General features: G+C 40.7%; 1 protein-coding gene across 5 annotated transcripts in view; it reads left to right on the plus strand.

Annotated features, from left to right (window-relative positions):
- GRM5 (glutamate metabotropic receptor 5) overlaps nucleotides 1-15573 on the plus strand; it is a 281674-nt gene that overhangs the window by 222421 nt on the left and 43680 nt on the right. For all 5 annotated transcript variants that reach the window (XM_075198702.1, XM_075198706.1, XM_075198701.1 and 2 more), the window contains exon 4: nucleotides 3233-3468. In XM_075198702.1, coding sequence (XP_075054803.1) covers nucleotides 3233-3468 — 236 coding nt within the window. The remainder of the gene's footprint in view (nucleotides 1-3232; nucleotides 3469-15573) is intronic.

Genomic DNA, 15573 nt, shown 5'->3' on the forward strand with positions numbered 1-15573 from the left:
GTGTACGGCTCTGCGTATGGGGGAAATACGCTATTTATCCGTGTGCTTTTATTTTTTTAATAATTTACTTCCAGTTCCCCAACAACTCTGCTCCAGCCCAATTATATCTAACATACTTGTGAGTTGGAGATTTCAGCTGACTTGTATTTCGGATTTTACATGCTACAGAGGAGCAAAATAAGTTTAAATATTTGCTTTTCAACTGCAAGACAGGATAAAGAGTAAATAGCAATGATTACAAATCCATATCTTTGTTTGGGTAGATGAGTACAAAAAAAACCCAAATGAACATCACTTTGCAGTTGTTCCTGTGCTGTATATTTTAACTGCTTCATATGTTTGTCTTTTGTTTGCTTAGTACTGACAAATTGTATTACATTGTATTACATTGTAAATATTGCATCAAAGCCTAACCCAATAGCTCAGTTCCAATTAAATAATGTCAGCTACAGCTGTTGCAACCTTCAAATTGTAATTTAATGCTGTGTGATTCTGACGTCATTGTGTAGAGAAGGCAGAACATTTTCTCTGTGCGTAATATTAAGAATAAACACCCAACCATTAATAAGATTTGCATGAAGCAACCCCGGCCAAGCTTATGGTTTGCTACTGAATCATTCTCAATATACAGTATGAGGTTTCTAAGAGAACTGTAGTTTACACTGAATGATAGATGCTGGTCATGATTAATAATGAAAACACTTAATATTAAATTATTGAATCGGTAGCATCTGTGGTTTGAGTGGAGGTCAGTCACTTGCCGAAAAACGTACACAGCTGAATAGTGGAGAACGCAAGTAACCGTTACTACCACTCAGACGCCAGATGCTACAAAGTGTTAAAAATACATCTTCCTGTTCCTTTGGACTGTGGAGGCTGGGCTGATTAATAAAAACTATACTTATCTGCCCTGGAGTGACAACTTTGAATGGTGTCACTAAGACACTTTCTTTTGCATCTCCAGCACCCATTTGAGGCACCAGGAGAGCGAAATTGGCAGTTGAAGACAAATATCTGTTGCTGTCATTTGCCACACACGTTGGGAATATCTGCCACTCCTGGGCCACATCTTTATCCATTAAAAGACACTGGATTAAAATAACTGCTCCATTGTTACAGATGTTGATAAGGAAAATCAGCTATTCCCATCGTGTCTACCAAATGGCAGCAACAGACATGTCTGAGTTTTCAACTGCCAATTTTGGGTACAAGACTTATGTCAGCATCAGGGGGTAAATGTATCAAGCTGAGAGTTTTCCGGCGGGTTTGAAAAACCAATCAGATTCTAGCTATTATTTATTTAGTACAGTCTACAAAATGACAGCTCAAATCTGATTGGTTGCTATAGGCAACATCTCCACTTTTCAAACCCGCCAGAAAACTCTCAGCTTGATACATTTACCCCCAGGAGTTATTCAAATAACACCTGGATTAAGGATTTGAACTAAGAAAAACAATGCATACTTTTTGAGTGGAGTCACCCTGTAAATGGCTTACATATATAACATGCTTACATAGGGAAAATTTGTAGAACACACACAGTCCTCATGCAAAAGAAGGGAAAAGAGGAAAAAAAGGTTTTGAAGATCGCAGGAATATTTGCAAATCTCTCCATCAAAATAATATGCATTCCGTTACTTTGCCCTTTGATTAACTCTGTGAGGCTTCAGTTACGTGGTTTAGATAAATCTAAGCTAAGAATTATCTCAATACACTTTGTTTCACATAAACTCCCTTTCATACAGCTGGTGAAGAAATAATACATTTATCTCTGTCTTTTAAAGTATTATGATTATTATCATTATTTTTATTACATTTCTTATATTCTTATATTATATATTATATATTATCATATTCATTCTCACTAATATATTACTTTGATAGCATGATATAGTATTTTCTTATAGAGAAAATTTCAATCTTTTAAACTAAAAATAAATAAATAAATATAATTTTAACCCAAAAATTAAAAGGATATCTCCATCCAAAACTGAAAATTCACATAAACAAACAAAAAGTCACAAAAATATACATAGCACAAGTAGAACTGAAGAGCATGTTTAACCATACTTGCCAAGTTTGGCAGTATGATCTCCGGGAGGGTGCTCAGTCATGGGGGAGTGGCCACGCAGTTAGTCCCCACCCCCTGTCAAAGTTTACCAATATCGGCCTCCCACAATAGGGGGTGGGGCCAGGATGCTGGCTTTAGCTTTAGCCCTGCCCCATTGACTTCACCAATGAAGAGGGCACAATGCAGGAGGTTTCCCTGCTCGCCCTAAAAAATTCCGGGAGAGTAGGCAACTATGAGTTTAATACAAATCAAGCCATTTTTATAGATTCCTGGGTAATTACAAGGATGGCAACATAGGCAAACTGAGGGGGGGAAACCCCTCCAAGCCAGGGGCACTGTATACTTGAGGTGGCTGGACCCTGCCCCCGCTTCAAACGGCTCTGCTTGAAAAGGGAGAGCTGCGTGCACCTAACAGTAGTCCACGCAACATTGCCCATGTATATTATAGGGGTAGGAAGAGTTGGAGAGCAGCCAAGCACTGTCTAAAATTATAGCCACGCCCCCATGCATGCTGGTCACGCTCACTGGCGGCGTGGTGTGGAAACCCCCCTCTACAATTCCTGCATTTGCAAGGTGCAAGGGTAGTCGAAAGAGACAACGGGGGGGGGGGGGGGGGGTAGGAAACAAGTGGGGAAGAGGGGGGAGGGAGGAAAGAAAAAGAAGGGTCCTGCTCGTGTAAGCTTATAATCTAAAATATATTTTGTTACAAACTTACTGCGACATCACCCCACATGTTCTAATCCACCACACTTCATTGCACACTCACACTTGGGGTTCTATACTAATCCAGAGAGTGGCAAGTGCAGGGGCTGGAGGTGTGGGAGAACTACCCGAAAATTGTGAGTCTCCCGAAACATTCAAAAGGATGAGACGGATACGTTACTGGACAAACATTTTAAGTATAATCTCTCTATAGCTAAGTAATAAACCAGCTTTAAAGTATAACAATGCACTATGGTGGGCTTACTTTGTCTTTAAATAAAAGAGAAATAACATTGTTGCAATTTATAGTTTTGTTTTATGGTTTGAGGCGTCAAAAAAAGAGATCTGTGGGATTTAATAAACTTGATAATATAGAAATTCTCAGCAGATAAGAACATCAATCACATTTTTATACACGATTCTGAACACTGGGACTTATCATTTCATTTATCTCCGCAGTGACGGCTGGGCAGACAGGTACGATGTGACAGACAGTTATCAGCGAGAGGCTGCCGGCGGAATAACCATCAAGCTGCAGTCTCCTGATGTGAAATGGTTTGACGATTATTACCTGCAGCTACGGCCAGAAACCAATCTCCGCAATCCGTGGTTCCAGGAATTTTGGCAAAACAAGTTCAAGTGCAAACTGAAGGGATATTCCCAGGACAATCAAATGTACAACAAGACCTGCAGCAGTGAGTCATTACACATCTGTCGTTGCAGAAGTCATTATTTTAAAGTGTGCGTTCATATACCAGTACTTCTGAGATTTACAGAGGAAGGATAATACAATTTACAGGTTTAAAGGCTATCCAAATATGAGTGTCATAAATAGAGAGACATATACAATATTGCAACAAAACTTTAATGGCTGCTGTATAGTAATTTATATCATAGTTGCCAATTTAATATTGATGCCATCCGGGAGAACCCGGAGGAAGGGGTGTGGTGGGAGGGTGGAAGGGGGCCGGGCGAAATGATTCATTTTGGCCATGCCCCTCGCAACAAAATCTTCATTTTGTTGCGAAGGGCGCAAATCTAAATGACGCAAATCTCAGCAAATTGCATCATTTAGGCAGGTTGCCGGAAAATTTCCTGCTCTCCCGAGAATCCGTGAGACCTACCCGGAAATCAGGAGTCTCCCAGACATTCCGGGAGAGTGGGCAAGTATGATATATACAGCAAACAAACAAATAAATTATTCCAATATTTGATCTCTTCCTAAGTTACATATAGTGACATAGGTGCTCATTGAGGGGTAGATGCATATGCGCTAAGAACGTACGCACAAAAATAAATATATGAATATGCATATATGAAGTCGGATGCATGCGGCACGGTGGCTTAGTGGTTAGCACTTCTGCCCCACAGCACTGGGGTCATGAGTTAGATTCCCAACCATGGCCTTATCTGTGTGGAATTTGTATGTTCTTCCTATGTTTATGTGGGTTTCCTCCGGGTGCTCCGGTTTCCTCCCACACTCCAAAAACATACTAGTAGCTTAATTGGCTGCTATTAAATTGCCCTTAGTCTCTCTCGGTCTGTGTGTGTGTGTGTGTGTGTGTGTGTGTGTGTGTTATAGGATTTAGATTGTAATCTCCAATGGGGCAGGGACTGATGTGAGTGAGTTCTCTGTACAGCGCTGCGTAATTAGTGGCGCAATATAAATAAATAGATGATGATGATGATGATGCGTGTTACATACACCCTAAAATAGCATAGATCAGGCCTGGCCAAACTATGGCTCTCTAGGTGTTGCCAAAGTACAAGCCCCAGCATGCTTTGCTTAGTAGATAAGTAGCCAATAGCTGGCAGGGTATGAAGGGTTTCACAATACCTGGAGAGCCACAGGTTGGCCAAGCCTGGCATAGAGAAAGTATAGAGACAGCGTTAGTAGTAGATGCTAAAGTCACATTACTCTACTCGTATACAATATAATGAAGTGTCATATACACAAGAGAGAATATTGACTTAGTGTTATTTACTAATGCAAAAATGCAGTTAAAGCAGCAATCCCACATAGAATATTTAGTTATATTTTATTTCTTAGTTAAGTACCTTTAAATCAATCATGCATCTGATTTTTCTTCTGCAAATCATTATCTCCTTTTCAAACACTCTTTGGTTGGCAAACAAATATGACTGCCAGACACATTCACAGTCAGTCTGCTGCTAGACACAGACTCACAGATCTCAGCAGGTCATGTGATGGCAGAGGGGTGGGGTGGGAGGATGTCACAGTGCAGACAGTGCTCAGTGGTGTGTTCCAAATTTCTCTCTGCTCACTATATCATGTGCCATGTGACTGTGGTTGCCACAGTAGTCTAGAATTATAACTCATTAATAGCAACCCGAAGGGAAAAAGAAATAAGAGAAATGGCAAATCGTACATTCTTCTTATAGCCTTTCACAGTTAAAAAAAACCACACCTGATTGTCCTTGTCTGTTGTTTTGCCATTTAAAAAAACAAAGGGAATTTTATTTGCTATAGTTGTCCAATTGGTAATATCCATTAAATAATGATAATAGATTGGCGCAAATTCATATAATATACTCGTGATGTTAATGAATTAAGTATTATCAGGTGGAGGGGTCCACATCTAATTCTGTTGTCCTTACTTGAACTTGTCCTTCCTGTACTCAGTGTGTCCTTGTCTGCCCCTACCCACCCTCATTCTGCCTCTCCAGGTATAAGGAGACGCAAGTCAATGATATGATAAACTATACATATAGATGTATATATATATGTATTTTTGGTGCCTATGTGCAGGACGGAATTATATATCTTACACAAAAAAGTAGATGTTCTAAATAAGCCTCTAAATAATAAAGTTTAAAAAAAGACAGGTCCGTCAACTTGAACATTTTACAAATAGAGTTCTTCCAGTGGAAGGCAAAACACCCCCCCCCCCCTACCCCTCTCCTCCCCCTACCAGTGTGACAATTGCCAATTTAGCCTCAAAGGAAAAGAAAAATTCCCTGACTACCCTTACAGGAAAGAACCCTTTCCAATGCTGATAGTGAAATCTGCTTTTTTTCCAATTCATAATTGATGACCCTTTGTTCTCTGTATGACCTTGGTATAAAAATGCATCTAAATCTTTGTTCTGACCTTGAATATATCTATAACAATTAATAAGGTCACCTCTAAGGTGCCTATGTTTTTACAAAGTTCCATTTCTGTGCATTTTGCCATTTTCTCTAAACCTTTCTGTAGCAAGTTACTATCCTGCTCCATGTTAATAGCCCTACAGAGCTTAGTATCAGCAAACATGGATGCTTAATTGTAGCTCCTCTACAAGGCCATTAATAAAAACATTAGGGACAGAGCCCAATACCGATCCCTGTAGTACACCCCTTGTAACTTAAGCCCAGTCTCAATATGTTCAGGTTGTAACTATCTTTCGTCTTATATCTTTTAACCCGTTCTCTACCCATGTACCTACCTTTCACCTAGACCTAGGACTCTTATGTTACATACGGGACTGTTCTGTAGAAATATTGGATTCAATAGAAAGTTTGTGTAAGTCAGAAGGGCAAAAGATTGTTAATAGGATCTGTTAAAGGTTATGCTTGTACCTAGCTGTAATCAAGGCTGAACAGTTATTCCTAACGAGAATGTTGCATCTATAGGTTTAATGCCCAACCAAATAATTGAATGTGCTGACCTTTATAATACATGTGGACCTTTACTTTTGACTATGTCATTCTTTCCTTTGTTGATTTTTTATAAAGTAACTTACTGACAAAGAGGCGTGGGTATAAAAATTAAGCAGACTAGTCAAAAAAGAAGCTTTGTATATAACTTTGTCTGCTAGGCATAGTTGCCAACTTCAATAACCTCCCTTCTAGGAGATGCAGAGGCAAGTGGATGTATGTTTCTATAAATTGTGCAATTTTGGGGCAAAATTATGCATTTTACGGTAAATCACGTCATTGAGTCCCTAGTCCTGACCACTTACTAGGAGAGAATAAGGCCTACTCTCCCGGGGTCCGGGAGAACTACCCGAAATTCAGGAGTCCCCCGAACATTCTGGGAGAGTAGACAAGTATGAGTAGGAGATGTATATAGTGTATATATATTTCTGTGCCAAATTGGTATAAATCCCACTATTTTGGAGATACCTTGATGCTGAACTTTCTTGTCTACAAAGTGGTTCTCCCTCCTTAAGAGATTTGTCCTACAAACAGGGCCTGACTTAAGGTTCTGGCCACCCTATGCTAATAGTTCAGTCTCGTCAGGTGTGGTAATATTGCAGGATCATATTAAGAGCTCAGAGGCTGCACTGACAGGCAGCTAACAGCATTGGATTTGCTGTCAGCCTGCCTGTCTGCATGGTGACAGTCGGGGCCATCCCTATAGACCAGGGGTGGCCCTGATGATGACAGACAGCCCCGGAATGCCTAATTTAAAAAAACAAAATTTTTTAAAAAAATATTAAATGCCGTCGGCACTGCCCCCTGGACAGCCAATCAAATAATTTACTCAGACTCACAGGTCCAGAAATTCCTGGCTTACGTTTTGTAACCTTTCAAGAGATTGGTACCAAATCTGCTTTCATCAATCTTACAGACAGTCCTGGTTATGAGGGATTCAATAAAAAGCAAAAAGTGTTCCATCATTAATATGTCAATAATAGATCAAAAGTTACCACAAAGAAATAAAAAAAGTAAAGCTATACCTTGTTTTACTAATTCTTTGTATTAAACGATGCACTTATCAGAATAATCCAGGAAAATGACTGCACAGCTTGGCTCTCTTCTAATTTATTGCACATTTTAACAACAATCCGGATTTACCTTACATGCACTTAGTAATCCAAGCTTTTACTGTAATGCCTTACTATACATGAGATAGTAGAGGAGTTTGTGGCAACCCACTGGTCTTCGCCTAAAATCTGAGTATTGACTGAGCCGAGCTGAATTATACAGGGTAATGGCATAATCATCATCATTTATTTATACAGCGCCACTAATTCCGCAGCGCTGTACAGAGAACTCACTCACATCAGTCCCTGCCCCATTGGAACTTACAGTCTAAATTCCCTAATACACACACACACACACACACACACACAGACTAGGGTCAATTTCTTAGCCAGTTAACCTACCAGTATGTTTTTGGAGTGTGGGAGGAAACCAGAGCACCTGGAGGAAACCCATGCAAACACGGGGAGAACATACAAACTCCACACAGATAAGGCCATGGTTGGGAATCAAACTCATGACCCTAGTGCTATAAGGCAGAAGTGCTAACCACTTAGCTACCGTGCTGCCCAAGAACATATGAACATATTATACTATTTAATACCCAGATTCAAATTGAGTTATTGCTAATTTCCTAATTGAATCTATATTTGCTATTGCAGTATGTTTTACCTTGTCTATTGCTCCTGGACACTGCATGTAAACTTAATCTGAGATGTACAAAATGTGGCAGTGATTATAACATGTGGCAGTGATTATAACATGTGGCAGTGATTATAAGTGCTGATATGGTTGGTTCGTTTTTGCTGATGCTGCCGCCAAACTCAACCTCCTTTTGTTTCTTTGACCAAACGAAGCGTAATGTTTGAGAATGATTACTTTCAATGTCATCAAGGTTCGCTTTTTAACAGAATGTGTTAAGCAGAAGGCCACTAGAGGGGGAAATCTTTCCAAATTTAATTTGATCTGCAAACTTGAAATCAAGAAATAAAAAAATCCACAAATGTATTTGTCTGTTCGACGGCTGAAAACACTGGTCAGCATTGTTTTTCAGCTATTGCCGCTTAATTTTTTTTATTCAGCTTATTTTTATTTGTTAGGTACTCAAGGCTATTTGAGTGAAAGAGGCAATCGACAATTAGAAAAACGTCACCACTTACCATGTTGAGCCCCTGGTGCGCACGGCATTTCAAGGGTGTTTTTATGGGAAGAGGGTTGGAAGCAGCCTTGTACTTCAGAACTGCTAGACGTGACCCCTCGATTTTCCTTGCAAATCGTTATTTCTCTGCTGAATCACTCTGTGTGTCTCTACACTGGTTGCCTGTTTTCTACCGAATCCAATATAAAATACTTTTACTAACCTACAAGGCCATCACCAAAGTTGCACAATCATACATCTCCTCTCTTATCTCAAAATGTCTCCCAACTCGGCAACTCCGTTCTGCACAAGATCTGCGTCTCTCATCCACCCTCATTACATCCTCCCATTCCCGGTTACAGGACTTTTTCCGGGCTGCACCCACTCTATGGAATTCTCTCCCTCGCACAATAAGACTCTCCTCTGGTCTACAAACTTTCAAGCGTTCTCTGAAAACCCACTTCTTCAGACAAGCTTATAATATTCCTCAACCACCCTCTTGACCTCACTACATTACCCTATTACCATCCGTTACACAATTTCACACAAGATAACTACACCCTGACCAACATTGTTGTGTGAAAGGATCATTTAGCTTATGATTCCCTTTTACCTTTGCAGTCTGGCTGGACCGAAATGCAAAATGTAGACTTAACCTCATGTATCAAACTCCGATTGTCCCATAGATTGTAAGCTTGCAAGCAAGGCCTTCTCACCTCTTTGTCTGTTTTACCCAGTTTATTTATTAGTTTACTGTGTTTGTCCCTAATTGTAAAGCGTTACGGAATATGTTGCCGCTATATAAATAAATGATGATGATTGTCTTGCTTTAGCAATTTTATATTTTGAGAGGCATGGCATGCTACCATGGTATTTATTCAAGTGCAAATTACACAGTTTTCAGGGGCAGGTAATATAAACTATTTCCTAATTATGTGAATAACTCCTATTGCAATATTTGAGTAATAAAGATTTTTGGAAGTTGGGTAAACTGAAAGACAAATCGCCAGCTTCGGCTTTGTCCTGTTCACCACAAGTCCCTGCGCAGTTTGTAAATGTTGTGAATGCTGTACGTGGGAGGTTTGTAGGCCATTTGCTGTCTTTCAAGTATATTTCTGTCACATAAGTGAAACATAGCTTTTACAATGAAAAAAAATCGAAAAGCACACATTAAAACAGGCACATGTTCTGCCTACATGAGGATAAAATTATTCTGATAATTTGTAACTACACCTACTGCTGAAATTCATTCAGGGAGGAGGTGTTTATGTAGAACTTTCTGGTTCTACAAGGATAAAGTGTATTCACATAATCTGGAACGACATCTCCTGAGTATTATTTTCAGTGAAAAACAAGTATTAATGTGACAGACAATTTTCTTGCTCCATAAGGACTAAGGGGGTGAAAAGCACTATGGCTAAAAAAAAACCAAATAGCTGGCGGTAAGATTTTCCGATTTTCACTGCTGATTGCTTTCCGATGCCTTTGCACATGTCTATGTCCATTCTGTCCAGGCTTACATATTCACATATCAACAGGAACTGGCCCAACGGTATGGAATGTTAACCAATACTCCTACTCCCATTATTTACTCAAAATACCAAAATTCTAATACCACTATCATACAATCCTTTGACAAGACTGTTTTAGGGACGTGTAATCTATCTCACCGGTCATGCCATCACCTTAGTCTTCTCAACTGGCTCTTGACAGGTACTAGGTGACAGATCTATCTACCAAGGGTTCATCCAGGAAACACAAGTACCATATTTCCCCATGTATAAGACGCTCTGTATAAATTGTGAAAAAATTAAGGATAATGTTTTTTTGCAGAGTAATTGTGCAGCGGGTACTACAGAGAGGAGAGACGGAGTTCTAATCCTATTGCTAATTCTGCCTGACCCTGTCATATGCTTCCTCTGTCCGGTAAGGTCTTCTTTCTTCTGTCCGTTCTGATCCCGATGCTGGAAAGTTGCTTACCGTCCTCTTCCCGATGACCGGATGTCCAATCATGACTTTGACAAAGTCCTGATTGGACAAAACACCAAATGCAGAAACCGGAAGTGTGCGTTCCAACTGCGGTTCATGCACCACATCCGGTCATCGCGAAGAGGACGGTAAGCGACTTTCCAGCATCAGCATCTGAACAGACAGAAGAAAGAAGACTTTACTGGACAGAGGAAGCATCTGACTGGGTAAGCTCTACTACCACTGTATAAGACACACCCAGCTTTTAGACCTAAAATTTTGGGGGAAAAGGTGCGTCTTATACATGGGGAAATATGGTAGATGGAAACTAGCAACTTTTTCACATTTACTTAACAAAATTGGTTAAGGTGGTTTAAGGATACCAATGTGATAAGGGCATGTGATTATAGCATTATAAGGTAATATATAGATAGAAACAGTTTAGAGTATTGAAAGAGCTCCACTAGTAAATCACTGAAGCATAAAAATGAATCAGTCAGTAATTAACACTATTATGTCTCTCAGGAGTTATTAGGCAGTTAATTAGCAACTAACACATTCACATCCTGAATTAACTCCTTTCCTAATTAACGCTGGTGCATGTACAGCAAATCCTGAAGTACAGTAATGGATGGAAGTGGCTTCTTAGTCTGTATCCTTGGTTTACCCTGAGGTTAAATGAACAATAAATCTCCCTCTACAGTCCCAGTCCTTACTCCAGGGGGTAAATGTATCAAGCTGAGAGCTTCCAGTGAGTTTAAAAAGTGGACATGTTGCCTATAGCAACCAATCAGATTCTAGTTATCATTTATTTAGTACATTCTACAAAATGATAACGAGAATATGATTGGTTGCCATAGGCAACATCTCCACTTTTTAAACCCACCAGAAACTCTCAGCTTGATACATTTACCCCCAGATCTTTCTGGGTAATAAATGAGTTAACTCAGCCCAAATGCTGGCAAAAAAAAGGTGTTTTCACTTCACTCAATAAAAGAAGGTTGTTACAGCTGGCACCAACCTCACCGGTGATAAGTGAGCACTTTTGCACGGGGAAGCCTATTTATCAAGTATCATGTACTTGTATTGTGAAGCTGCCTGTTATCACTAAAAATAAATTCTTCAAGATTTTTATTTATTTATTTTTAGCAGTGGTAATGGAAGCTTAAACATGGCTTTCATTTCCATGCATGCCCCGGGCCCCCGCACATAGTAAAGCAGTATGGGGGCCCCCCAAGGTGATAGCTCATTCACACCAATATGGATAACTTTACCCGCGGCAGCAAAGTATCGCTCAGCTGCCACAGAGATAAAATATTCATAAATCACAGGGAAAAGTATTTAGTTTTGTATCAGTGTCATTTTAATAAATAGGCCCCATCAGTAACTATAAATCCCACTACCGGACATTCCCTGAATAGCACAGTCCATAGCAGGAAACTTCTGATTTGGTCAGTTATATATAATTATATCGCTATTCAAGTTCCTTTAATATGTTTTAGGCTATAAATGTAACTTTTTTCACTTTTTTTTCACTTTTTTATAATTATTCTTTTAGCGCTTTGTTTTGATTTGCTTTTTATTTTCTTCTTGTGGCAGAGAGGATCTGAGACCTACTAGACTCAGATCATCTTTCTGATGCAAGATACACCGGTGATCACCTCACTGGTGTTTCCTTCTTGCCATTGTGGCACCATTATGACACATGGAGGTAGCAATGTCTGCGATAACGTAGCACAAACGTCTAAATAGCGGCCAGGTGTGCCAATTATTTGAGACCTACGAAGCAGGGCCCATAAAGTCATTCAGTTCGCGAAGCAACCTATAATTCACTTTTAAGTTCCACCAGACACAGCGCCCTCTTCTCAGCTTGATTCTTACAGGACCTCTGTTCTTACCCCCAGATTGAGAGAACTAATTACCTGCCAGAACATTCTTTATATGACTGTTGCATGAACAGCTGATGGTAATTACTTAATCATGTAACCCCAAAAATCTTGGAGTGGCCTAATGGAGAGAGGTCTCTCCCAACCATACTTATTTACACTCCCGAAATGTCTAGGAGATTCCTGAATTTCAGATAGCTCCCTTGAACTCTCAGGAAAGCAGGCATCCTGCCAAGTTGCGGCATTGCGAAGGGGGGGCATGATGACGCGTTTCGCAACGCCACATCCTCACTTGCCACTTGGACATCTGGGATCTCCCGAAGAGAATGGCAAGTATGCTCCCAACTCCCCGACTCCAAGATAATGCTTGTTGCCAGATGTTACTAAGTGGTCTATTTATTATTTCTCCAGCGGCATCAGCTTCTCCCAATACATCATGTGGTTTACCGCCGGTGAAGAGTTTTGCCGTGTTTCTTTCGGCGTAAGCTTTCCCTTGCAAAACCGCTCCATGGTGAATAAGGGCCTTAAAACTGTCTGTAGCAAAAGGACACCCGCTCCTTGCCAAAACAGTTGCCGTAGAGCTTTTACACCTACACCGGCCTAAATCTTAATGACCTTAGATGTAAAGGTGCCACACGTATCATGTTGTATGGGCGAATATCTATGTTTTAATATTTAAAAATAAATGGTTATGAGTAAACTTGAAAAAAAACAATTAGTTATTATGGCAGTTTGCACAGATTGACTTAGCCACATTACTTGTTGTTTACATATAGCTGTAAGGCCATTTCTCTGAAATAAATGTACCCAGCAATGATAAAAAGCAGGTCTGCAGTGAATACATTGATGTGTCTGTGAGAATGATGGTCTCCAGCGAGAATAAAGTAAGTTATTGAACACAACAAGCCGCCAAGGATTCTGGTGTCTAATGAAACAAGCCGCATTGTATTCACATTCTGACTTATTGCTCCTCAATTTCTATAACAAACACAACAGAGGAAAATGATACATTCATTTGTCAGAGAAAATACGGCTCAGAGATTGTTACAGGAAATAATGCCTGGACATTTTTATTTGTGAATAGTTTCCATTAAAAGTCTTTTATCTTTTAATATAGGGCAGGTAGAGACTACTGCAAGGCATTGCTTATATTTTTATATGTGTCAAGGTGCCTAATGAAGACCAATGGCTCTCCACTTATGGGTGTCCAGCAGGGCATTTATTTATATAGCACCTACAAATTACACAGCACTTTACAGAGAATATTAATAATTTACATTAGTCCCTGACCCAGCAGAGCTTACACTCTAAATTCTCTACCACAGAAACGCACATGCTAAGGGGTACATTTTCAGCAGATAATCAGTCTGGAGCGTTTATAGAAAACCCACACAAACACAGAGACAGCATATTGACTCACACTAAATAATCCCTGGTTAGAATTATATCCATGACCCCAATGCAGTTAATCAGCAATGCTAACCACTGTGCCACCGTGGTGCCCCCACATCCTAAGACTTGTAGGCTTATGACATATAGAGAGCACCAGGTAGTCTAAGATTGGTCTAATAGATTCAGCTTTTGGTTGGCAGGACTAGCTGGGATTTGTAGTTCCACAATAGTTGGCTAAGACTTGCCTGATAAAGTCAGCCCACAAACTGGAAGCTGGAAACAGTTCTAGGACTGTATTATAGACTGGAGCACACAAGTTATCACTAAGAAAAACCCAATTTTAGGTAATAACCGTTTACAACTGTGCAAATTTGACATGTAACGATCAAGGGAAAAAGCCTTGTAAACTCTGCCATCCACACCATGGTAAATACAGTTCTGCTCTGGCTATTACTGTAAAGGATGTAATATTGTGTTGCTGAATTACAATGGCATCTCAGGAGTGTGTTTCAGAAGCTATTTTAGACAATTGGACAGGCAGATACATTGTGCTGTGTGAAATACAAAGAGAGGTGAATAGAGGTTCTGTTTTGGGATCTCCGTGATTGTTGGCATCTCTGTAAATGATTCCTTCTTTCCCGAATGTGGTGCCAGGTACTGTTAAATTCTACCCCTGTATTAAGGTCTTTTGTTAAATAAAGGAATTTAATATTTTGTGGTAACCTCCTCCTCACTGGCCTCCCCCACTCCCGTCTCTCCCCCCTCCGCTCTATACTCAAAGCGGCCGCAAGACTCATCTTCCTCTCACGCCGCTCCTCCTCTGCCTCCCCTCTCTGCCTCGCCTTACACTGGCTCCCCTTCCCCTACTGAATTCTTTTCAAACTCCTCACCACCACTTACAAGGCTCTCTCCCACTCTACTGCCCCTTATATCTCTAACCTCCACTCCATTCACACTCCTGCCCGCTCCCTGCGCTCAGCCAATGATCGCCGCCTCTCCTCCACTCTTATCACCTCTTCCCACTCCAGAATCCAAGACTTTTCCCGCGCAGCCCCCCTTCATTGGAACAACCTTCCTCGTTCCATCCGTCTCTCCTACACTGTGTTCCTTCAATCGTGCACTCAAAACTCACCTCTTCCTCAAAGCCTACCAACCATCCACTTAACCCCTATCTCCCCCTTCAGCTCATCCTCCCTTCTCTCCTCTTGCCTCAACTGGCTCCTCTTGTGCCTGGTCTGTTTACCCTCCCTTAGGATGTAAGCTTGCATGAGCAGGGCCCTCTTCCCTCCTGTCTCCTCACCTATTCTTCTGCTCCATTGTAGCCTGCCTGGAGTTTCTGAAGTATTGGTACCTTTTGTTCATTGTTCTGCACGGTTTCACCCTGTATAGTCTACTGTTCGTACTGTGTGCGGCGCTGCGGACGCCTTGTGGCGCCTAACAAGTAAATGATAATAATAATAATTCTAACTTGAAGAGCTGCTCCAGGTTGGTGCTGAGGCGAGCTATGCTCTGATGACTTGAATTGAAACTAAGAGCAGCTCGGTCGGGAACCCATCTAGCCGACCTCTTTACATTGGCTCCTGGCCTACTCATGCCAACCCACTGGGGAAGCCAAGACCCCTATACCCCAATGTGGGAAATTCTTTGAGTGGTGTCCCTGCCTACAGAAAGTGGTTGAACTGGCCTTAGGACCCCATGGGAGAGTCATG

The sequence above is a fragment of the Mixophyes fleayi genome, chromosome 2, assembly GCF_038048845.1.
Source record: "Mixophyes fleayi isolate aMixFle1 chromosome 2, aMixFle1.hap1, whole genome shotgun sequence".
NCBI classification, from domain to species: domain Eukaryota; kingdom Metazoa; phylum Chordata; class Amphibia; order Anura; family Limnodynastidae; genus Mixophyes; species Mixophyes fleayi.